The 25175-nt window shown below is 33.9% G+C and overlaps 1 protein-coding gene across 6 annotated transcripts in view; it reads right to left on the minus strand.

Moving 5' to 3' along the window:
* The window catches only part of PPP4R4 (protein phosphatase 4 regulatory subunit 4), a 90354-nt gene that overhangs the window by 37946 nt on the left and 27233 nt on the right, over nt 1-25175 (minus strand). For 5 of the 6 annotated variants that reach the window (XR_010613904.1, XR_010613903.1, XR_010613905.1 and 2 more), the window contains 13 exons: nt 22412-22559; nt 21670-21743; nt 19062-19168; nt 16538-16645; nt 13566-13687; nt 11040-11162; nt 8507-8676; nt 7337-7456; nt 5406-5483; nt 3955-4038; nt 2468-2650; nt 1664-1769; nt 705-852 (listed from right to left, as the gene is read on the minus strand). Coding sequence is in view for 2 of the 6 variants with exons in the window: in XM_065685542.1 (XP_065541614.1) it covers nt 705-852; nt 1664-1769; nt 2468-2650; nt 3955-4038; nt 5406-5483; nt 7337-7456; nt 8507-8676; nt 11040-11162; nt 13566-13687; nt 16538-16645; nt 19062-19168; nt 21670-21743; nt 22412-22559 (1571 nt within the window). In the remaining 4 variants the exon portion in view is untranslated. The remainder of the gene's footprint in view (nt 1-704; nt 853-1663; nt 1770-2467; nt 2651-3954; nt 4039-5405; nt 5484-7336; nt 7457-8506; nt 8677-11039; nt 11163-13565; nt 13688-16537; nt 16646-19061; nt 19169-21669; nt 21744-22411; nt 22560-25175) is intronic. The other variant, XR_010613906.1, reaches the window with a different exon arrangement.

Raw genomic sequence — 25175 nt, forward strand, 5'->3', positions numbered from 1 at the left:
ACATTTTAATCTTCACAACTTCCATTACAGAGTTACACCACTCTGTGAAAAGCTAGACTATCTCCCTATGCTCATTTTAAAATCATGAGCTAACAACTATGTCTGACTTCTAAACTTCTGTCCACTATAGATGGTGCATCCTTTCTGTAAAAAGTGTTAGGGAACAATCCAGAAAAGAATTATGACAAAATTAATTTTAATATCAGTTAAGGATTTACAAGTTATTCCAAGTTTCCATTAAATTTTAATATATCAACAGTGCTTTTACTAAAAACGTTGAAAGCAAAAAAAAAATTAATATACATACCAAATTCCCTTATATTTTTCTATTTTTTAACTTATTTCCATTGAAATGGATGGAAATTATTGGAGACTGTGAAGTTACATTTCTCTCTATACTCATAAAACAGCAAATTACTTTCTTCTCACCTACAGTTGGCTCCTCTGCCTCACTGTTCCTTTCAGTCCCAAAACCTGACATTTTTGATGAGTCCCCCCAATACTCAGATTGACCTACTTACGTGTTTTTCCAACATCATTCCCACAGTGCCCTACACCTTTAATGCTGGTCACCCTAAAGGCTCTGTACATTTTTATTCAAGTCCCATTATTTAAGCGAGACATGGAACCTCTAACACTATTTCTAAATATAGCATTTAAAGTTTTTATTTCTTGTTCACTGCTGCATACTCTTTGTACAGTACCTCACATTTGCCACTGGATCATGTGTAAGTTCAAGAACAGGTAGAAAGAAGTATTTACAGAAGAAAGATTTTGAAAACAGTTCCATAATGAATTCACATGTATCTAAAAACCGAAGTCTGTTCCAATAACTTTTTCCTTGGCCCAGTTCTGAAAAACAACAATGCACAGATATTATCTGTTAAGTTTTCAATGTCAGATAGATAACTTTTCAAAGGTTAACCTAACATTTCAAAGATGATAATCACACTCATCACAAGACACACCTTCTCAGCCTATCTCAATTCTTTACTTCAGGGAAAAACTAGCCTTCTGAATTCGATGAGCACACCTGTCAGTGAGCATTATTTTTCAGAAATACAATCGATCTCTCTAACCATTTGAAAACACAGAAATAGTAATTCAACAGCTACCGTGTTGAGCAAAGCCCTGTATGCCATCCAAACCATGTCATTGGTGTATGAAAATTACTGTGTAAACTTTAAGGATTGCTAATAAGAACTATGCAAAATTCTAACCTAGCTTTAAAACACATAGCATAGATCAGAAGGTCACCTTAGGTGACTAACCCATTCATAAATTAATCTCTGAGAAGATTTATTCAGCACTTCTTATGATGAAGCCTCTAGAGAATTTTATTCCTATAGAGGAACTCTGTTTTGTATATTGCAGCACTTTCAGCTGAGCAATTTTGGATTCAAGAAGCAGGGCTGGAGGGAGCCTGGCATATTATCAGTTTCCCACATTGCCTCTTTCCCAATTCATTTGCACAAGTTTCAGATATTCCTTTCATATGCACTATGTTCTGCCTGGTGGTAATATGAGCAATTGAACGCCTTTTAAGTGTAATCCCTCCAATGAAGGCAGAAAGTTACATTGAATAAATATAACTATATATAGAAATAGATCTTTAGTCAAGACTAATTGGCACCTCTAAGTAATCATGGAAAAATTGTCTTACGTTCAATCAGTTTTTGGATAACCTCATGCCTCTGTTCTTGTTTGCGATTATAACGCAAATAAACGCAGAGAGTTCGAGCAGCTGCTTTTTGGACTGGTAGGACATTCTTGAGAGAAATAAAGGGAACACAATTAAACATATCTGAAGAAATATGACTAAAAATGTATAAAAAATCTAGAAGTAGAAAAAAAATAGCTAAAAAAGTGCCTAACTTCATAAATTTTGAAATAATTGCTATAATGTAACAGGTAATTAGGAAGTTTGGCCAATTCATGAAACACCTGCTTTTTTATCCCTTCTCCCTAAGCTGTTTATTCAGTTATTTCTTAAAAGCCTTGAAGTATTTCATGTTTGGGAGGTGGCTTCTATATTACAGGTGTTAAAAAATAAAGCATCTCTTACAACAAGCATTTATTTTCAGAATAAAGTGTTCTTTCATAAGGAATGAAACACAATGTGACATAATGCATGGAATCAGCAAAAAGAAGGCATATCTCAGGGGAAAAAGTTTTGATTTACCTAGAAACAAATTGATAATGAGCACAAAGAAGTAAAAGAACTTTTGGGTGGGAGGAAAAATATGACAACCTGTCAATCCAAATTTTGCTCCTCAAACTGGGGGGAAGTTCTCAGAGCAATTTCTCAATCTTATATTAAAAAAACCACAGCCTGATATACCATATGCAATGAGAAGTAGCACTTTAAGACAATTAAAAAGTACTACACATAGCAAATATATGGTGGTCATTGTTCTAAATAGCATAAACAAACAAAAAACAACATGAAAGAGACAGGTGGGCTTACATTTGTCAAAATGATTGTCAACATTCTGTGAAGAAAGCGGTAATAAATCTGATCACTTGATATGATATGAGGGAGACATGCATATTTTTGTAGTAACTTCTCGTGAGTTCTCCATTTCAAAGAAGTTGCTGCTCTCTGTTCTGCTGTTGTTAATGCAGTAATCAAGTCAGGAATAGACAATAACTAGAAATAAAAATATAAACATTAAAATAATTGTACATGTTCTAGCTTTATGTCATGTTACCATGCTTAAAAAGCACGTCACAACAATGCAGCAGGGGAAGAGATTTTTAAGGGGTCAGTTAATTCCTCTCCTCAGACGGGATCAACCACGCTGTGACCACTTCCAGCAGATGTTATCCTAACTTGATTTTAAAATAATGTAATGATTGGGTTTAAACAATCTTCCCTAAGCAGTAAATTCCATTTTACTGCTCAAAAAGCTATTCCAGTACCTAACTAAATAAACTTTCATTTCCAATCCCTTCTCCTGACAAAGAAAAACTGATCACTGTACCATTTTAGAGATATGAAAGAGCATTACGACAACTCTTCTCAGTCTTCTCTTTTTCAAACCAAATAAATTCCATTTTCCTTCTAGCCTTTTGATTTTGCAGCCATTGTTCTCAGCTCCCTAATTGATTTTAGTAGGAATTATATACCTTTTCTCAGTTGGAAGCAAAGACTTTGTAGTAGCCAAGCTAAAGTCTCTTTAGCACTAAGCAAAACGAAAGAGTGCCACATTTGACATTGCACTTGTTACACGTTATATAGATTTTCAGCAGTATGTATCTGAAAAGTTCACATTTTAAATTATACTCTCAACTTTTCTCCATACGAGAAAATAAATTCATTCATTTCTTATATCGTTGGAACATCTCAATTTCTCCAGACACTTAGAAAGTATGCTCAAAACAGAATCTTGAAGCAGGAGATAATCTTTTATGTTCCATTTTACAGGTAAGGATTCACTGAATAAACCATCGTCCAGAGCCGCATAAAATTAAATTAGTGAAGTTGGGAACTGAATATAGATCTCCTGAAACCTAATTCAGTGCCTTTCTTCAGCAAATAGGCTTTCTTCTAGCAGAAACTGTGTCTGAAAATGGCAAACATGGGCAGTTGCCACATAAATATAAAAAAAAATAAATTAAAAATTCTGTGTTAGCTGTCATTCCTTTAGCATGAAGCCAACTTATGTTTTAATTTCATGATTGTATTTCAAAATTTTATTTATTTCAGCAAATCTGTGGCTAATTAGAAAAAGAACACGGATGAACATTATATTATGTCAAGTCTTTGACAATTTTTTTTTATTATTATCATTAAGTTTATAAAGTCAAAGGACAATCAAAAAAACCCACAGAGACTTTTATCGCACCAAAGCAGAAACTAATAACAAATGCATATTCATACTATGTATGTCTGAAAAACTTTGCTACTACCTTTATTTAGAAATCAAATTAAAAAAACATGAGAATACCCACCTTGTTCTCTGATCCACAGTTTTCCCCTCCATTAGTCATTAGTTCAAGGATTTCAGGGAGGTGACTTACTAGGGCATCTAGCACCTATTTAAAGAAAGGCTGCATAAATGAGTTCTCTAAATTAACTTGACTCAATTTTTATCTCTCACCAACAATATCCCTAGTGACATCTCTTATGGTACTGTTCTCTCATATCCATCTCAATAAAAAGAATGAGATGCAACATATTTGCTTTGATGAGGATTGGGATTTAAAATTGATGTTTCAATGTCATCAAGTAATGTTTTAATGTAGTAATATAAGTACTATACATTATAAGTTTAAGAAAACAAACTGTAATTTTTATTTATATGAATACCACAGTCAATGCTTTCTAAGATATTTTAAAATGAACATTCATTCTTAAATAGAAGAGCCTTGACAAACACAAAGAAATGGGGTTTTTTATATGTCAACTGAATCTTAAAAGCAACTTTTCCTGCTTTAAGAAAAACTGCAGTTGATAAATTAAAATAGAATGTATAGCTTATATGAATAAAATAGCCAGACTTTCAAATGTTGTAATACTTACAAATAGACTAGGAAAGTACATAATTAAATATTTTTTGCACCAGTTCTGACCGAGGTGGTAAATAAGATAAGGCACCAAATACTTTTTATTACAGTATCAAAACAGGGAATTTTTTAGAATCACCAGCTGCTTCTGAGTCTCAACTTTCAGGTGTTCAACTACAGAAATCTTTAAAGATGCATCAGAATTTCATAAACTATAAGTAGATGTTCTATGAACACTTTCAAATCCCTTGAAAATGTCTAACAAAGGGTAACAATAGAGAACCTGAAAGCAAAAGGAAATTATGAATTTGTCTCAATAAATATTTGTCTTTTTTCAAGTCCAAAAAGGTCTCACTATGTCACCTGTAATCTAGCTATGTGATTCACATTTTACGCAGGTTGAAACTGAGGGACACTAAACTATCTCACAAACACTCACAGAACCTGTAACAGACCTTGGACTGAAATTCTTTCTATAAATCTTGATCTTTGAACCATACACAACTTCTTAATCTTCCCTTCAACTGAAGAAATGAAAATAAACCAAAGCAAAAACCTTGAACACTATCAAGGATTATTTCAACACAGTATCAAACCCAAATATTTACATAAAATTTGTAAGGTAATAAATGATATGTCGATTAAAACAATTTAGAATTAACATTTTAAAAAGCTAATAAATTCAGTGTGATTTTACTAAATTTAAACACCTTCCTATTTTCCTCCTTTTTTATTCACAGAAGGCTGTCATCTTTATGAAGCATCTGTGAAACAGAAGTAAAAGCTGTTGATCCTTTCAAACTGTTACTCTACTGTCTTATTGAAGAGTTATTAAACATCAAGATAATCTGCCTCAATGTAACAAGCAAAATAAAATTCTAGTAAAAGTATATTACCTCCAGTGACTCATCCTGCAATAGTGTAACCAGTTCTTTATGTATTGTATACACACCAGAATTTAAAAGCTTAGCCACCTAAAAATGACAGGAAAATAGCAAGGTGAAACGTTCTCCAGTTTCATGCTACTACAACAGTATGTGCTTACTTTACAGCAAGCATGAAGATGGGATGAAGAGCAATTGTTCAGTACCAGACTTCTAAAGTTGTGTGCTTTCCCATAGATCACATTAAAATATGCTAATATAAAGAATATGAGTCAAGAAACTGGCCTATTAGCTAACCATCAAACATGCTTTCAAATTTAACACTTTCTCACATTTAGCAAAAAATTTCAAGACTGCAAGGCTAGGAAAAAATCATTCTGGAATATTCAAATGTTGTAGATCATGCTCCTTAGGAGAATTAACATTTCAGACTGTTACATAATTTACAAAAGATAAAACATAAAAATTGGTCTAGCTTGTGCTGGATTTTAAGTTTCCCCAACCTTTCCATCTGAAGTTTTCAGTCCTCCTCTGGGTTTTTTTGACTCTGATTCATAAATCACATATGAAATTCTAAAAACCACCCCCAGTCCATCTCCAGACTGTTATAAGAGTTTTAACCCTTTTCACATGAGAAAGCCTTGAGGAATAAGATTTTTGCCATACTGAATATTTAGAGGACTATTTTTAATGATCTTCTTTATTTATATAAGCCAAGTGAAAATAAAACCTTGCTCCTAATCAAGATGAAGCTTTAAGGAAATGTCTACAAGGAGTTTATTTATATATATAAAAAAAAAAGTTCATCTAGCAGTGAATACCATAAATTGCCCATTTTTGGCTGCCATATGGTTGCCTAGTTATGGTGTTAAAATTAAATCAACAAGCACCAAATGCACGTTCAGACCAAGGTATAGCTTTACAGGCTTTTTAAAATGAGCTAAAATACTTCATATTCAGGCGGTACCTTAAAAGTATTATACATCTAACACAAAATATACTGCAGAACTAGATGCTAATTTTGTAATTTCAACAATTACCTTGGATTATCATTCCCTAAGGCAAAGCATCAGTAGGTAACAAGAACTGGAAATATAGCCTTCTTTCTTATAATGGTGGAAATAAAACCATTTAGTCCTCTACTAGTGATTTAAATGCTTTCAGCAAGATTCTTAACTTACCAATTTCCCCAGGAAGAAAATGGGTTGAAAGGCTAGCTCAAAGACTGAAACACAAGGATTCTCAGTAAAACACTATGAAAACCTTGAAGATCATCTGACATAGGTTATTACAATCTGGAGAAAGTGTATTTTCTTTTCTGGAATTCACCCCACATAGCTAATGATATCTACACAGTTGTACATTTTTTAACTTTCATGAAAATAATACACTGGAACTTACATAAACTGAATGGAGTAAAAAGAATACACATTCTTCTACATTTGCATAAATTTCCAAGTAGTTTCATATTAAATTGAGCATTTAACTTAGATTTGACCCATATAAATATTCTCCACAGAATACCAGCATACACCAGCAAACTCCACCATTCTAAAGGAGGTTTTCAGGACCAAAAGTGGCAAGTGCTTTTGTACCAAATGTGTCATTATTTTCTAGTAGCATTGAAAAACTTCAAATAGTGTAATTGCTACAATTGCTTATGCTTGTAGTACTAGACCATTCTAAGTTTCTTCCAGGTTTTACTCCTTAAAAGCTCACGTAACAGTAGGCTCCTGTAGCCAAATGTTACGCAACTTAGACTAATGTGTTTATATGGGCTATATAGAAAGGTTAGAAGGGACTGAACAACTTTGAGAAACTGAATCCTTTCAGCAAGTTTTCTCAAGTATTTTTATTTTGGTCAAACAGTCATAAATATAAGCTTAAAGAAGAAAACAAAATAAAAACACATAAGTACTAAAAAAGAATCAATGTAGACTTACTTCATAGAAGCTTAAGGCCATAGTATATCTGACAGGAACTTCAGGGTCATGACAAAGGCAGAAGAATATAGAATATAGTTCTAAATGGAAATTCTTCGGGTCCACAAAAACAATCATGGCCTGTGGAAAGATGAAGTCTTCTATTAACTGCATAATTAAAGGGCCACACTATCAGATCAAAACATCAAGCTACAATCAGAAAGACACTTAAGAGGTAGCAGGTTGTGATTTTAAAGAAGTGTAGCATTTTTATGGCTGCGTCAAAACACAGGCACCAGACAAACTCTGAAGTTGAGAACTAAACTGGATTTATGTATCTTCCAGACATGCTTCAGGCTTTTTTTCTCAAGACATAGACTAAATCCACAAGATATAAAACTTGAGTTCTATAAATATTGTTAACATTTCCAAACACTAGTGGAAGGTGCAATTGGAGACTTCAAAAACAACAAACATTTTAGCAAGCAGCAAAGCAGGCATCTGAATTTCAGCATAGTTTTTTGTGTACATACCTTTGTTTTGCTCAAATAAACCAACAGATGTCTACCTACATAAAAGGTGCTTGTCTTTAAAAGGCAGAATAAAAATAACTGTCTAGCAGCTTGTTACAAACATATTTTCTTTTACTATAAATACGGAATGTCAAAATACAAAGTAAATTTACAGAAACATGAGTGGTGCTTTTAAAGACCTCACTTTGACTTGAAAAGACTTCCTGTATTCAGGCAGGAACATGACTGAAATATTAATCTAACCATTCAGATTCAAACTTTAACTCCCTAGAATGCCATGACACACAGCAAATGTGAAAACCTAGCTTTGACAGTTTGAAATTGGGGACTTCTGTTTCACAGGCACTTTCTCAAAGCGTTTGTGCTAAGTGTTTGAAGAAAATGTATAAGAAAGAGTGAGACCAGTAACCTCTCAGAACAGCAACACTTGCTCAGTCAAAACTTGACAATAATTTTCTGAGGCTCTGTAAAAGGAATCTTTCCTGGGCTCTTTCAGACAACCTCTACTTTGAGCCATTAACTTGAACTTTCGAGGAACTTGAACTTTCCAGCTAAAAATGTATGTTTTGAAAATAACTTCTCTCTCACTCATGCAGTCCCTATTTAGTAAACTATATGGACAACACAAATTATGTAACCTTAAATTAATGTCACTTACAGGAAAATTGTAAGCACAGTTCTTCCTGACCAAAATATACTTCTTTTCCTGTTCCAGAGTTTGAACTTGTAGTTGATTATCATTGTGTCCATCTTCTTGCTGTAAACCCAGTGTGGAAAGCTTCTTATAAAATTCAAAAAACCGTAAGTGTTGTTCAGGAGTAAAAATGCCTCAAATAAAAAAAATTAAAAAAAAATTACTTTCCTCATTACAAATGTTATTAATAACATCCCAAAACAAATCTTATTTACAAATCTATTGAATACATAATTTTTTATTCCTCTTCCCCTCACCTTAAGTCTACCAGAGTATCACCACTACACATTACATAGAAAAAGTGATTACGGAAAAAAGATAGCTAACTATAACAGTGAATCTTAATTTCTGTTTACGTAATTCTGCAATACCCAGGACTTTATGGAACTCAGTCACATGAACAATGCATGCCTGTAGAAAGTTGAAAATTTAGGCCATTTTGCTACAGATGATAGAGGTATAAAAGTAGAAAGCTCCAAAGAAACTGGAATGCAAATAGAAAAATTACTTCAAAAGTTACAGTTAATTTTATTAGTACATTAGTTAGAACAATCAAGGAAAGTCCCAGTACAACTAACTGTGACAAATTCTGAAGCTTTAAGTACAGAAAGAATAGGTCAGTGAAACATGAGAGGTTTTAAAAATGTGCAGGGTCAGATGTGCTTCGTTCCACTATTCTAAAGTCTCTGAAGTACTAGCTACTGAAATCTTAAATAACTGAGACTTCGGAACGCACAAGGGCTGAAGTGGTACTGATATTTAATCATTGGAAAGGGGAAGGACAAGCCATATAATTACAGATCAGTCAGATTACCTTCTAATTTTTTAAAAGATTGGAACAAAAAATCCCCCCAAACAACAAAACATCTACTTGTAAATACTGAAAACAAGAAAACGAGTAGCAGCCAACACGGCAAAAGCAAAACTTGTCAAAATAATTCCATTTCCTTTTATAACTAGATAAAAGGATCTGTGAATACAAAGAGGCAGTAAAGGTCATTTTTTTTTCACAAGCAATATTAGGAATCAGTAAAGAGAGATGGAAAACTATAGAGATCTTGCAAAACTGTTTGGAGAAACAGTTAACAGAAAGTTACCTATGGTTCACTGACAAGAACTGGCAACTGTATCAAGAAAAATCTATCCTTGCTCTGCTACTATTCAGTATTTTCATTGGGTTTCCTGGATGTTTGCTTAAAAACTCATCCAGTATTCTCATAACACCTAAGAGGGAGACTGATTGTCCTTCAAAAGGTAGAGTTTAAAATGATCTTCAGACACCGGACATACAGTCTTAAAAATTTAGACTACTATTCCAGCAGGACAGAGACAAGGTACCACACTTAGGCAGATCCACATCACCTGCACAAGGCCAGGAAAGAGAAAGACTAACTAGATCCCAGATATATCAGGGTAGAAGTGTTCATAGGCTGCACTTGAACAAATACGGCCAAACTAGTGCAAACTTAAAACAAGAAAAAGGCAGTTTTTCACACCGAAAACCAAACAGGAATATAGCTTGCAAGATACATGAAGCAAGCATTTCACTTTGTTCGGTTCTCCTAAGGCATAATACTTCAAGAAAAACATGAACTTGGCAGACAGAGATCAAAGGTGAAAACAGAGCAGTAATTAAAGTCCTTCAAACTAGAGAAGACAGGAAAGACACAATAAAAACAGGATGGACTGTCCTAGCTCTGTGTTTCTGTAAATAAGTTTGACACTGTGGAACAGCCCTTTTGAGTTATTTGTAGTGAAGCAACAGTCACTTTGATAGTCTCTAGCATATCAGAAAGGATCATTATAAAGATATGCAAGAAAGATCAAAGGGTTTAATAGTCTAGGATAAGATCATAATGTAAAATGTAAAACTTTAACTCTGTGCTGTCCCTCTGCAGGTAAGCTCTGTGTAGAGGGTATGTAGTGAGCAGAATTACCAAGGAAAGATCTTCTATGCTCAAGTGAAAACCACAGAAATTACGGGTAAAGATTTGGCCTCAGCTGAAGCTAAGAATCCACAAGCCACTAGGTCTTCTTTTTCCCCTGAAGTTCCTTAAGGGCCACACTCTCTACTGTGCATCAAAAAGGTTATCAATCACAGAAGTGACTATACACATTTAACATCTTGCCGTGTTTTCAAATGCTTCTAGTTTCAAAAATTCAGCCATCCAACTCACAAGCTCCAGAATATCCACAAAGAGATCAAAATAATCAGTCAAACCAATAAACACAAACCACTGTGTTTCCATCTCTGACCCTGTATGAACATACATGCACAAAAACCTAAACACTATAGAAATGCATACTCAAAGAGGAAGTTCACAAAATCCAGAATTTATGCAATAGATGATTTTGGACTTTTATAACTATAATTTCATTTGAAATACTCAAATCTGGATATTTTCCCAGGGCTTCCAATTTTCCAATCTTTCCTCATTTTTAAGATTTAAAGAGAAAAAAAAAAAAAAAGAATAAAAAATAAAGAATGAAATCATACCATGTAATCCATTACACAGTTTCCCTAAATGGAAAGATAAAGAAACTAGGATAGTTTCATCCGCTTTGAAGGATTTTTCACAGAACGATTTCACTAAAGGAAGCACAGTTTGACTCCTATCATCTGAAAAAAAAAACCACAAAACAAATTTTATGTTAGACTTGCTGTTTGTTTGAATTTTAGGGAAAAGGCATCACTCAGTAAAGCATGAGACAGAATAAATGAACAGTCATTAACTTCTCCATTCACCAAGAATACAGGGAGTGAAACTACACTGCAATACACCTACAATAAGATTTCCTACAATAGCAGGAATACAGGGAGATCGAGACCAAACATGACAGTAAAATAAAAATCTGGATACATCAGAAGTAAATTTTTTAAATTTACTGAGGAGGTTGAAAATCTTTTGGTAAATAATAAATTCACAGAGAAACAAATTAATTAAAGATGGAGGAAAGAAATGAAATAATTTAGAAATTAAAGTCAAATCCAAGTAATCTGTGTCCTTATAAAATGAACAGGCAAATATTTAAAGAAATTTATGTGTTTTGACTTGTTTTAAATAAAACCTTTGTGTACAAATACATATTAAAAGTTTTAAAGGGATTAGTATTTTTTTAATGCAAAAATCAACACTGAAGTTCAGCACATAATTATGGCAGAACAAAATATTTAGGTTGACCTAAAGAAATGTTTTGATATTGTGGGAAAGAAAATCTAGGATATAATTTTGGGTCATCTACCTCCAAAATGTTCTAGTTCAGCCACGAAACCAAAAACTGCATAAAACTAAATTCTAGGAACGCATTCATTACAAACCTGTAAATAAACAATCCCTGATTGCTTTCTCAAAGCTTTTTTCAATGGCTAAAAGCCGCCATTACAGCAATTGGGGAATGCAGGAGGAGGAGTGAAGACTGAGAGGTGCAAAGAGAAGCACAAACTTGATAGCATTAATGAAAAGGCTCAATAATTTAAATATTAGCCTACTATCATGTTATTAAGAGCAACTGCTAAAACTTCACTTATTGCATTCTCCCCAAAACTATCTTATTACTCTATCTACTTCTCTATATGATTTATATGCAATCATGTTTTTTAGTAGTCCATCGCCAAGTTCCTGTACAGTAAATACTTTTTCCTCATTTATGTATCTGGAAGGAGTAATAGAGTCAGTAAGATGGGAGTGGGAGTGGGAGTGGGAAATGTGATGCAAAAGACAGAGTTAGTAATGAAGATAAACAACTGAAGAATTTGGAAAACAACAGTATAAAAGGCAAAGTGGCAAATAATGAGCAGTGATCAATATGAAATATTTTTTCATATACACTATAGCAATGACCTATCATGTATTTTGCTGCTTTGTACATTTCCAGTTGTAAAAAAACCCAGCAGAAAACACAACTGAAACTGGGCCAGAAAAGCTGCCTGCTGTTGTCTTTTACATCCCCTGAAAAAAATCTAGACAGAGCGGTTGAGCTGATTGGAGGACAAGGTTCAGTGGTTACCCAGAATGCTCCTATACTGGAGCAGTCACAAAAGCCCTCCTTAAAGAATGTCCCAATCAATGCTGAACTCAACTTATGATGAGAACCTGAGAGCCATGACTGTAGGTAACCCACCACTATGCCAAAAGAACTGGATACAACAAAGAATTTCTCCTTCCTCACATGAAGATACAGACACTCACCCCCAGACCTGGAGAAGCATGAAGTAAGCATGTTGATCACAGGAAAGATACAGAGCACTGAGAAAAATACAAGCATTTAAATTTCCTATTTCAAATAATAAAAAAAAGAAGCTTTATAAGATGCACTCACTACCTCATTGCAAAGAAGAAAGCTTTCAGTACCACATAGCCACAAGTTTAAAGGGATTTAAATAGTAACTGCTGACACTTAGTACCTCTTAAACTGATCAGTTGTGCACACTACAGTTTATGGGACATAAGGAAATATTTTCAGTTCCAAAATTTAGAAATGTATTTTATGTATAACACTAGATGTTAAAACCTGCAAGGTTTACTGATACACACACAAATATCATATCATTGCCCCAGTATGGGTTCTTCAGCTCAGAAGGCAGGCTGCAGTCCATAATTAGTTTTAGCTTTGCTTCAGTTAAGAGGCAAAAACTAGTTAACAGCAAAAAAAACCCAGCAAACTAGTTAACTCCATGCAATGGCATCTGTTGAGCTAACATTTTGTATTGTGTATTGATACCATTAACTATGTCCTAACAACCCAATATTCCTATCAATTATACAGTAATTTTACTTATTCCACATAGTTATATTACAGTAGAAACTTGGAATAAGATAATGGATTTCATGGACAACTGGATCACCTTCCTTAAAACTTACTATGTATAAAGCACTGCAAGACATGAAACGAATGAAGGATGAAACAATAAACAAAATAAAATGAGAAATGCCTGAAAAATGCAAACACAACATTTAAATACATTTGTAAGATGCATTTAAGCATTAAGAACTGGGCTAGTAAGCCTGTATTAAATTCTTACCTGCATCAAACATATCAAGCAGATTCACTAAGGTCTCAAAAGCTGCAAGGCGTACACTGCTGCACTCATCTCTTGCCAGTTCTACTAACTCAGGAAGCACAACAGTTTTTGTTAGTTCTGCCCTGCAAAGTGAGGCAAGCAGTCAAGAGAAAAAATACAAGGAAACTATTGTTACAGCCAAACAGAATTCTACCTTGAAATAATAAATTAGGTATTTTTGGGGCAGTCAAGAATGAAAAATTGACAAAGTTGTAAAGAAAGAATAATTAAATAAAAACCTCCAGGCAATCTCAGGACCTTTTTCTTTGTCAACCAAAGAAATACGCAAATTTAAAATGCAAAACTTCATCACTAAAAAAGCATTCAAATTAGCTCAAAACAAATCAGAGAAAATGCAGACTGAAAAAAAAAATCAAAGGAATACAGCTACTTCACTCTGTAATTAAAAAAATATTCTGATCAAATAGGTGGAAACTGCTCAATGTGATCATCCAAAGCCAAAAAATATTAAATATCATGCTGGATTGAAGTGTCTGGAAATCTTACACTTCAAGGATGAGCCTTCTTTACAGAGGGTAAGCAACTACTGCTCGGAGAAAACATGGTTTCCAAACTAGTCCAAACACTAGCTCTTAGGCTTGTTTTAAAGTAGTAAGGAAAGGGTTCTGCTTGCCTGTTTTTACCTTAGTAATTACTAGGGCTGCTGCTGTGTGTGATGGTCCTGGCAACCTGAATCTATAAACTGGTGGCAGACTATTGTCCGTAAACTCTTACTTAGAAATCAGAGTTTAATGAGAGAGGTGACTACTAAGGAGAAGTGAAATACTCCTGACACAGAAATATTTACACAGTAAGATGACTGGCATATTAAGTTCAAAAGAGATTTGCTCCTTGGAACAAAAGTATAGCTGCTGTAGAAGCTACTAACCAGCATAATTTCCCATATCCCAGCTATAACCAGCTCTTGATTGCTTTAAGAGACTAGAAAGATCTCTTTTGCAGCCCTACTAGAACTAGGAAGACATATCCAGTATTTACACCTTTTCCTCATGGAAATGCAGATAGTATCTCAAATAAGACACAAAAGAAATCTCATGGGATCGCACAATAACAAAAAAAAAAAAAGAAAAGAAGAAGGAAGGTGATTGAGACAGAGAAGATACTGCCCAGGAAGGTGAGAGAAGGGTACAACTACATCCTTTTTTTCACACCCAGAAATTGAGCCGTGGGAGGAAATGAGAACAGACATGACAAATGGAGAGGAGGGAATAAATGCTTTGCAAATGTGTTTCTGGGAATTTCTGTTCTGGTGGCATCAAAAATCTTCAAGCTAATATGACAGAACTATTCCCCCCTTCAAATCTTGGTAGTTATGGGGGAAAAAAGCTCACTCCCTGAAGATAAACAGAGCCCTTTCTTTCACTCACTTTTAATCTCCCATTAAACAAAAGTAAACTTTAAGATATATAAATATACATGTATTCACTAAAAAGAAATGTAAGCTCAAATTATTCAGTAATTCAGTTTAGTAAAATGAATGTTAAATTTCCAGTTTCACAAATCAACAATTTTGACAAATACTACCTTTAATTTCTACAATCACAGGTTCTTTTAAATTCAAAGCCATTCAGTATGGAAAATGTTAAAATTATTTACCACGTTAACCTACGTTTTGTTATAAAATAAGCACAAAACTAAATAAGTAACTTTATTGAGTAATATCGTGATTTCACATTATTCACATCCTCTGAACTTTTGCAGGGCAAAGACCTTGCAGAAGAGATGTCTATAGCACATATAAAAAAAATATTTTGCATGCAATAAAGACAAATTTATCTAGGAATCTAGAAATCACTATCCTGCACGAGCTGGCCAAACCAAAGTTTAATTAAGTATATGGCAGTAATGTTTAGTTCCTGGTATGAATATTCATTTCCTATATCTGAGTAAGCTAGATCACTGCCTGAACACACATTTTCACAGTATTCCACAACTGAGAGGAAGATCACATTGCTTCAAGAATTTCTGGTGGTTTGGGTTTATTTGTTTTGGTTTGGTTTTTTTGTTTGCTTGTTGGTTTTTTTTTTCAATAACTCAGAATTTAAATCACAACATAATTCTCCATTAAAAAAAAAAAATTAAAAATCATTCCACAGCCACAGGAAAGTATCTTTTCCATAAGCACCAGTACCAACATGCTAAAGTGCATATTTACTGTATCTTTCAAACTACATTTCAGTTTCAGCCTCATCCTTGTACTTGCCATAAATTCACCTTTTAAAAAGCTAGAAAGACTCTTAAGATCCGATCTGTTCCCACTGTGTAACACAGGGCAAGGAACCTTGCTTGATCATTTCTTTAAGTCTGTAAGAGAAGTTACTGCTTTTTTTCTTCCTGACACAATAACAGGTGGAGACCTGGAATTTTAATGCATTTGTTCACCCAAAGACCACTCCTGTGTGGGTAGTTAACATGTACTATTTATTAAAAGTTCCACACTTTTTCTATTCCTACATGTGCAATATTGAAATTCTTCCGTCTTAGAGTAAAAGTTGACACTGAACTGAAATTCACTTACTAAACACATTAAGCATTTTTTCACAAATAACTGCACAGTAATTATTAGAAACTGCTAATACTTGCCATAATCCCCTTCCATTTTTAAGTAAACACAGTGACATCAATGGATAATTGAGATGATTTCAAGAAGCGTAGATGAGCTCATTATTAAAAAAAAAAAAAAAGCTGTTTGTACAGTGCAGCAATTTTACTATCACAGAGAAACAATAATTTGAAAATGGAAAAGAGCCAAGCACCAACCACTAATTCCTAAGAACACATCTGTACACTCCAAATTCATTACTGAGGACACATGAATTAAGTTAGAAATCTTAAAAGGATTTTTTAGGTTACCATTAAATATTTTAGAGAAAGATTTTGCATTTAGAAGCTGTTATGCAAATTATACTCACCCTATTCCTTGAGCTATATGTTCCAGTTGCCGGCAGATGCAAGTTCTAACTTCTTTTTCCACGTCCTGGCACAGTGATTTTACCAATGGAAGAATGTCTCTTTTAATACTAAAAATGTGAATATTTTTTATTAATTTACAGGACAAGAATATACAAGTTCCACTCTGTAGTACTCAAATTTTACCCATATATTATTTCTAAAGAAAATTATATGGACATCAGACACATTTCTATAAAGAAACAGTCATTTGCTCATATTCCATCTTTTTTTTAAACGACAAAAATTGTAGGTAGGCTTAGAGACGCTGTCCTCATTTAATAACCATCTTCGGTACAATCTCTGAACAGCCACTGCAAGAATACAAACTATTATATAAATGGAAGTGCAAATCCCAATTAGTATCTCATACCTCCTCTTTGGTATACATGTACCACCAAGGAAATATTTGGGAGGAAAAAAATAGAAAAAGAGTTTAAAAGATTCAGTGCTGCACTGCCTTTATGGAGAAGTAGACCCAAGTATTCAATGGCAGATACAAAATAACAATTTTGAATCTATTTAAGTAAACTTGGCAGAATCGGCCATTGTGTTTCCTTTCCCTGCCCAAGATGCTTTCATGAGTATTCATAAAATATCTCTATTCAAACCCTTATGTTGTTGCAAAATTCAATAGAAATATGAAGAGACATACAAGAAATTTTCAAGCCAGCTTGCTCAGCCTCATTTCAGTAAAAATTAATTTACTTCTTACAACAAAATTTGGCCTCAAGTTTTAAAAACTGGACAAGGTCTTGGGAACGTGGCTTTGTAAGAATTTTCCGAAGTAGGGACTACTTCCAAAAAAAGACTTGTTTTTAACTAGCTGTTGGAACAGAGGCTAGAAAAACTGATGTTCTATTCCAAGATAGGGATTTTTTCAATACTCTAAAAAATAACTTGGGAGTCATGTGAAATACAAAAGAAAAGTTTTTAATTTTAGCATAAATTTTAAGAAGAGAAATTATGCCATTCTGAAGAAGACCATGAAGATATACTTATAGATCTTATACCTTGCCTACTTCAGAGGTCAAGTACGTCTCTTGTGACTATACCAAGCAAGACCCCTCCTGCTAGGGGAACAACAGTGCATCATTAATCTTACTCCGCCCGTGACATTCCAAACCTGTGGATCCCGGTCTCTTTTCAGCCCTCTGAACTGCATGCACTCAGACCACTTTACCAAAGAATCACTACATCCCAGAAAATTCCCAGCTGTCTTCTTAACATATAGCTTCTGTACAGAAATGGTGCTACTATCTGTTCACTGAAATGGACGGTTTCCTGCTTCTAACAGCAAGGAAGAAACCCATATTAAAGAAACCCAGCAAAAGAAGGTATGATTATTTGAACTTATAATGGCTAACACTATTAAAATTTCTCATAAGATTCCAAGAAATCTGAAAGTCACTTGATTTGCATAAGAATGCAACATCAATTAAATAAAAGCAATTCTGCCAGGATCCTACCAACTTCAAAGATAAAGGTTTGAAGGCTTTGGTAATATTATTAAAAAATACTACTTTATCATGCTCATTAACTTTTGTATGTCCAAGAAGTGTATTCTACAAAGCAAAAGAAGATGTAGACAGCTTCCTTCTGGCTGCTTCCAGTTCTTTTTATTGAAGAAAAAAATGATAATTTAAAGAAATATATTCCTAAATGTCTTGTAATACGGCCCTCTTGATCACCATTTTGTTATGTCGATTTTTTGCATTTTAAGGTAAATCAAAATCATTATTAGAGAGGAAATACTCAGCTAGATGTAATTTCTGTGCATTTTGTAGCCCTCAGTGGATTTCTTTTGTAATTCAAAATCAGATATGGCCAACTACCTGGATAGAAAACACATTTGGTGAAATGGCCCCACTATCGTAAGGCTGGATAAACTGTTCAAGGAATGTACCATACCAACTACTTTGGGCAGATTTACTTTCATCATTGTTTTCCTCTTCTGCACTGCTGTTGAAACCCACAGACACTGAATCTAAGAACTGGATAATATCAGATAAAACCAGCAGATCCCGATACATCTCCATATAATTAGGGATAGAAATAAAAAAAAAAGGACCTACATGTTAAATTTGGTTATACAAATCAAAAGTTAGGAACAGGATTCTTCTCTTTATGACAAGAAAGTCTAAGGTAATGTTGTCTGTCCCTATACATTTCAGAGAAATTAACTCTTTGGCTTATTTCCTAGTAAGAAAAACAATATGGAAGAATGGCATGAAAATAAACCCATTTGAACCTCTGGAAGAACATAAAAACTGAAATTATAACTGAGAAACATCACCAAATCTGAATAGGCTAGTGACATAGCGAACATGTTTTTATCAGTAATTAATATCCAGATAAAGGGGTCTGTAAAAAGAAAGCATTTAATTTTTGCAGTAAAGTCTACTTTTCTTGTAGGAATTTTTTGCCCACTAAACAAGAAATACTGGTATATACTGTGGAATTAAAATATGTGCACAATCTACTTACATATGAGCTTCAAATTTGTTAGCTAATTTTCCCATGACCTTGCAACTAACTAATCGGGACTGAAGTGTTTGAGAAAGCTGTGCTTTGGAAACAAGTGGATTCAGGATCTATATGAAAGAAAAAAGAAGAAATATTAACAGAATAAATGTGAGCAGTAAATATTGTATTCTTCTTAAAAAAAAAAAAAAAGAAAAATCATCTAGAAAAACATATCCCAAGTGTCATCTACCCCTTTCATGGAATTAATCAGCACTAACAGTAATGATGTCTATGAGCTATGTCTTAATAGCCTATTGGAAACCCATATTCAATATTCAATGCTAATTATAGCATATTAAACCCAATTCTTGGCCCAAAGAGCAGTTTATAATTCACATCACAGACACAGTTTTACATCTGTCTACTTGTGTCTTCATTTTGAAGCTATGTTGTATATGAATATTTATAGGTTTTAGCTGGTAATTTTCACAAAAGTTGATAAATATATTCCTGCACAAGAAAAAAAGAAAACACGCACCGAAAGGTAAAGGAAGCCTCTCTGAGGTTCTTTCTATAAGTTTTCCCAGGAAACACCTCCTTTGATGTAAGATTTTGAAGCAATGACCTCTCTTGATTATGCATACTTTGGGGATTTGTAGGAAAGGTCTCCTTTCCATACAGATGCAGAAAAAAAATGCATCTTTATGGAAACTCTGCCATCAATTGTTAAATCACCTCTATGGTGCCAGAAACAAGCTAACAAAGGCTTTTAGGCATATTATTTTTTGTGAAGAAATAATCACAGAAAACCAGGTGCCAGGCTAAGACGAACATTACAGAAATGTATCTCGTTGTCTGCCACAGTTACTCCCTCAGTCTCTTTTGCAGAGCTTCAAAAAAGGATAATATACAAGGCAGGAAAGTCCACCAATATTCTAAAATACCAGCTGAAATTTTTAGGTGACAGAATCTTACCACTGTAATGATAAACAGATCACTCAAACTAGAATTAGTACATAAAATGTGCTTCTACCTATAATACTGCATAAAGAAACATGCCATTAGTTATCTAAAAACTATATATTACTTATTTGGTCTTTGAACTATGACAGCAAACACACCATATCTAGTAATACTAACTCCAACCACTGACCTAGACAGTCTCTCCCATGAAGTGGCCATTGCCAGAGACAGGATACTGGGTGAGGCTGACCTCTGGTCTGAGACACACACCTTTCCTTATATCCTTGGAGTCTCTAACAGTCCTATGGTTTCTACTTACAAAAAAGAAAACAAACCCAAAAAAAAAAAAAAAAACCCAAGCAAAACTTCCAAAAAAACCCCTCTAGAATATTCCATGTTTTCTGATACAAAAAGAACATAATGGTTTGGGTTGGAAGGGGCCTTAAAGATCATCTAGTTCCAACCCCCTGCCACGTGAAAAGATTCTTCAAGTAACATGAAAGGCCTCTTTTCAGATTTGGGTTTCTGTATACTCCTGAATTAACACTTTTATCATCTGTGATCTTCCCAAAGCAAATCTTTGCGGAAACTTAGACAAACTTGCCCTAGAGACAAACCACGGGAGAACCTCCACCATCTTTAAATGGCATCTGTAAAACTGTATTACACTTAGATTTTGGAGGTGACTAGAATAATTAATCTTTTGTTTATTTTCCACCTAACTTTTTACCCTTTAGAAGTTTATTTTCTAAACAGTACTGAATTTCAATTAGCCACTAATTTTAATGAATATTTTAATACTACACAATCATATATTTAAATCTCCATATTGTTTTAAATTATAAACACAGTAAAATGTGCCTGTTGCAAAGCTTTTAAATTTAACAATGAAATATGAATACTTGAAGCAAAACTGGTATCAGAGTAAAGGGAAGTGATATTATGAATCAGTAACAGATTTCTTTCCTCTTTCTTGAGCTACACAGTGAAAAATTAAGACTGTTCCCAGGGCATTAGGTGTTTGGTGTATAACAAACAACTGAAATACACAATGAAATGGATCTTTAGCATTCAGTTCCATTTAACAGAAATTAGAATTTTAGTCCAGCAGCAAACAAAATGTAGTTTCTTCATGAAGACACAGACTGAGATACTAACCTGTAAACTAAAACTGGATACGTGAAAACATGTTACGGAGAATAATAAGTGAAGAGGAAGTGTTATAGTAAAAAGTGTTATTTGCTGAAGAACATTAAAATTTTTAATATCACCTTCCTGTCTCACCTTTTAGCACATTCCTCTCTTACAGTATGCTTCACAAGCATTACTGTTTTCACAGGCATAGAACTTCCACAAATCTTAATGAAGGCACAGGAGGGTTGGAGATAGATGATCTTTAAGGTCCCTTCCAACCCAAACCATTCTATGATTCTACAGTTCTAAGGAAGAGCCAACTTTAAGCTGCCAGAGTTCAAATGCTCACAGAAAGATGACAAAATATAGCCTAGCTCATTTTGTGACTTAATATCTCCTTTTGCCTCTTCCCTGAACCAACCCACCTCAAAGCTGCTTTTTAGGTTTAACTCAAGAATGAAATTTGCAGGGAAATACAATCTTACAAAATATTATTAATTTATTGCTAGCATAAGCTTAAAAGTATTATTACCTCATGTCTGACAGTCTCTTTTGGTAAAGCTTCTATTACAGCAAGAAATGTTTCTAGCCATGCATTGTTGACACCTGTTACAATGAAATGGGTTATACGTTATGCTGTACATATAATAACAAAACACACCTCAGTTTTACAAAATTAGTTATTTATACACGCATCTCTTCAAGGAGCTATGTATCTAAAAGCCATCAAATTACACATTTAAGACATCAGACTAAGAAGTAGGATATGTGAGAAGCAAATTATGCCCCCATTTCTTACACTTTTTAGATTCCTGTGCAAAAATAATTATTCCCTTTGTTTTGAAAAAATTATTTCCCTCATTTAGAACCACATTCTTTTCTGATGCCCACTGAAACTTTCTAGCTTTCTAAGAGGCCTTTTTTTCCTTTCTAGTCTCAAAATAGTGTCAAAGATGTTAAGTAACACTAATCATCACAAAAGAAACTTCAAATATCCTCCCTCCATTTTCTCAGCTACAAAATCCTGGTACTTAGTAGAAGCTCGGGCATAGTATCAACTGGGTTTTAGTTCTCCAGACAAAGGATTTTTGTTTGCTTTAATAAGAATTAGATTTAAATATCAGTATATTAGTAGTCAAAATCTTTGCATTCATGCAAGTCTAGATACAAAGTGACAATGATTGCACTCACTGCTTTACACAGGATTGTACGGTCACTTAGGAAACAAAACATGCAGAAGTGATCAGTCATCAGTATAGCCGTACAGCCCTGACCTGCATCTCTGTGTTCCAGGTTTTGGAGAATGATGTGTAGGAAGGAGTGGGAATACGTATGAATGGACACCAACTCCTCTTGCAGAACAGTCAAAAATGAAACAGCAGCTGTTAACTGCATTTCCACTCCTGCAACATGCAGCACCTCCTGTATAGTTTAAAATTATATCAATTTAGAACATACAGAAAAAATGTACTGAAAGAACATTCAAATTTGTACATTTGGTTTTAAAAGTGAATATACAACAACCTGGGTAACTTACAAAATTGGCTGTAAAAGTATTTTCTCTTAATCGTAATTACTTGGAGATATTAAAATCTCTCACAGAAACTTTAAAGAAAAATAAATTATAATATTTTGTGTGACTTTTAGCTTCAACAATGCATATGTGTGGCTTTTTCTACCATACAAAATGAGAGGTAAAAACAGACCAGCTAACAATTACAATTCTGCTGTCTATGAACCTTCAAAGAATTCAAACAAAGGATTAAAAAATATTTCATTCATCCAGTGAGAGACACTGAAGTAGCAGGAGATTCAAATTTTGTCCCTTGCCAACTGACACAGAACACAAATAAAAATGTGTGCATTTATATATATATACACACTCATAGTCTTAAGAATAAAGCTATATGTAGTAGAATATTAACCTACGTAACTCATCTTTTACTAGTGTACTTAGTAAAATCATATAAGTAATTAGCTTTAACCATATAAGAATATAACTAATCAGGCTGTCTTTAAAAGCATCAGTTCAGAAGTTAAATATAATAAGGGAATAAAATATTATTACATTTAAATGAAACAACAAGGAAATTTCAATTTCAGATCTATGCACATGCTAAAGAGCTTGCAGGATGCAATCTATGACATAGTATTCATTTTAAGTATGTACATACTTATTGGCTAGGTGAACATTTATTTACTCGTCTAAACATGTCTCACTCATGGCAAAATAAATTGTATTATTGTACTACTAAAGCATTACATTCATTTTACAATTGATTCCAAACTTAGTAAGAGTTTAAAGCCCATACTTCCTATACAGCATGTTATATATGTGGGTTTACTTCTGTTTTTAAAGTGCTGAGATGAACAGTGGCTTCTTATATCCTGTATCAAAAATCAAAGATAAACTGATATTTTAGTAAAAAAAAAGAACTTAGACCAGAATAAGAAAACATTCATTATGAACCTAAGTATTACATACAAATTTTATTGAGAAAATAGTTTGCAGAGAACATCTGAGAAATGTAGTAGACTTACTTCAAAGTAAAACAAAAACAAATTTTCATTACAGAAATGTCAACCAGCTTGTGTGTGCAAATGTATAACTTTTAGATTATCTTACTTCAAAGAGAACCATTACTTATCTCTCAACAATTGTCTCAGTGTATAGCCACATGTTTGTAAAAGCATTTTCTGCATCCCTGCTCTCCCAAATGAATAAAAGAAGAAGCATTGCACAGCTTAACAATCCAAGTGTTATAAAATATTCGCATTCAATAGCCACGGAAACCATCCTCTTGTTATCTCCACAGCCCGCTCTGTCCTTGCTCTTCCATTGTTATTACAACAGCCAAAGCCAAGAATAAGGACACCTAGCAATTTTATAATTTGAATATTTCTGGTATTGAAATAACTGTGCACACTGTCCTGGGATTCTGGTTTACACTTGTTCAAAAAAAAAAATACCCAAAATAATTAAAAGAGCTATTTACAGACTGTGAATACTAAGACAGCACTGCAGACCAGAACGCAATGGAGCTGAACTCAATTTTATGTATGTATTCACTTTGTACGCAATGCAAACAGGGTTACTTGTCATCAAATAAATTTTCCACATAGTCTCCTCCACAGATCCACACAACTCTGGATAACCATGTGTGAGAACACATTCTCTGGATGTGCCTCCTCATGGATCTCAGGAAACACTGAAATATAAATTTCTGGATTGCTTACACACCTGCCTACATTGGTGTTTGCACTCAACTGTAGAGTCACACATATGCAAATGTTTGGGTCTCATTCTAATTTCACTGAACCCAAGTGACTTAAATTTACTTAATATAAACTTATTTATTTAGAAAGCAATGTTATTGTTCCATACATGGATCCTCCACTAATTTTCATTCCAGAGGAAAAGGGTTTTTCCTGCCTTATTCGGACAAGTGTATTTAACAGAATTTGAGGGTATTAGCATGTTCCTGAACTATTGTTATACCTACAAGTTAAACTCAGGCAACCAAACTTGCAAAATTTAGAAGGCCTGGCTTACTCCATTAGTTGGAAAACAGAAAATTCACCTCTAATTTAACACACTTTATGTGCTGCAGCAGCAGAATTCTCTTGAAAGAATGCTGCAAGCAGAAACATAGTCAATTGTTTCAGTAACTGCGTTGGTACTTAGGACTAGAAAGACACAGAAATAATGATGATTACAGAAACTCAAAGATACAATGAAGATGAACCTTAAAATAAATACGAGGCATAAGACAGGATGAAAATCACCCCACCTCTTCTTAAACTATAAAATCAACTAGGGAGAAATAAAAGCTTTCAAGGGGAGACTGCTACACTAGGAAAATTCAGTAACTGTGAAAATGAGCTTGGAACTAACCAAACAGCAACAAGTAAGGCTTGATGTATACACTTCAACAAGAGTAACACTAGTTTTCTGCAATCACAGTTTGGAAAACTCTCTTATTAGTCAATTAGACACCTGCAAACTACCTCCATTTCTTGCAGTGGTGGTGCTCAAGG

Source organism: Lathamus discolor, chromosome 6, assembly GCF_037157495.1.
Source record: "Lathamus discolor isolate bLatDis1 chromosome 6, bLatDis1.hap1, whole genome shotgun sequence".
Classification (NCBI taxonomy): domain Eukaryota; kingdom Metazoa; phylum Chordata; class Aves; order Psittaciformes; family Psittacidae; genus Lathamus; species Lathamus discolor.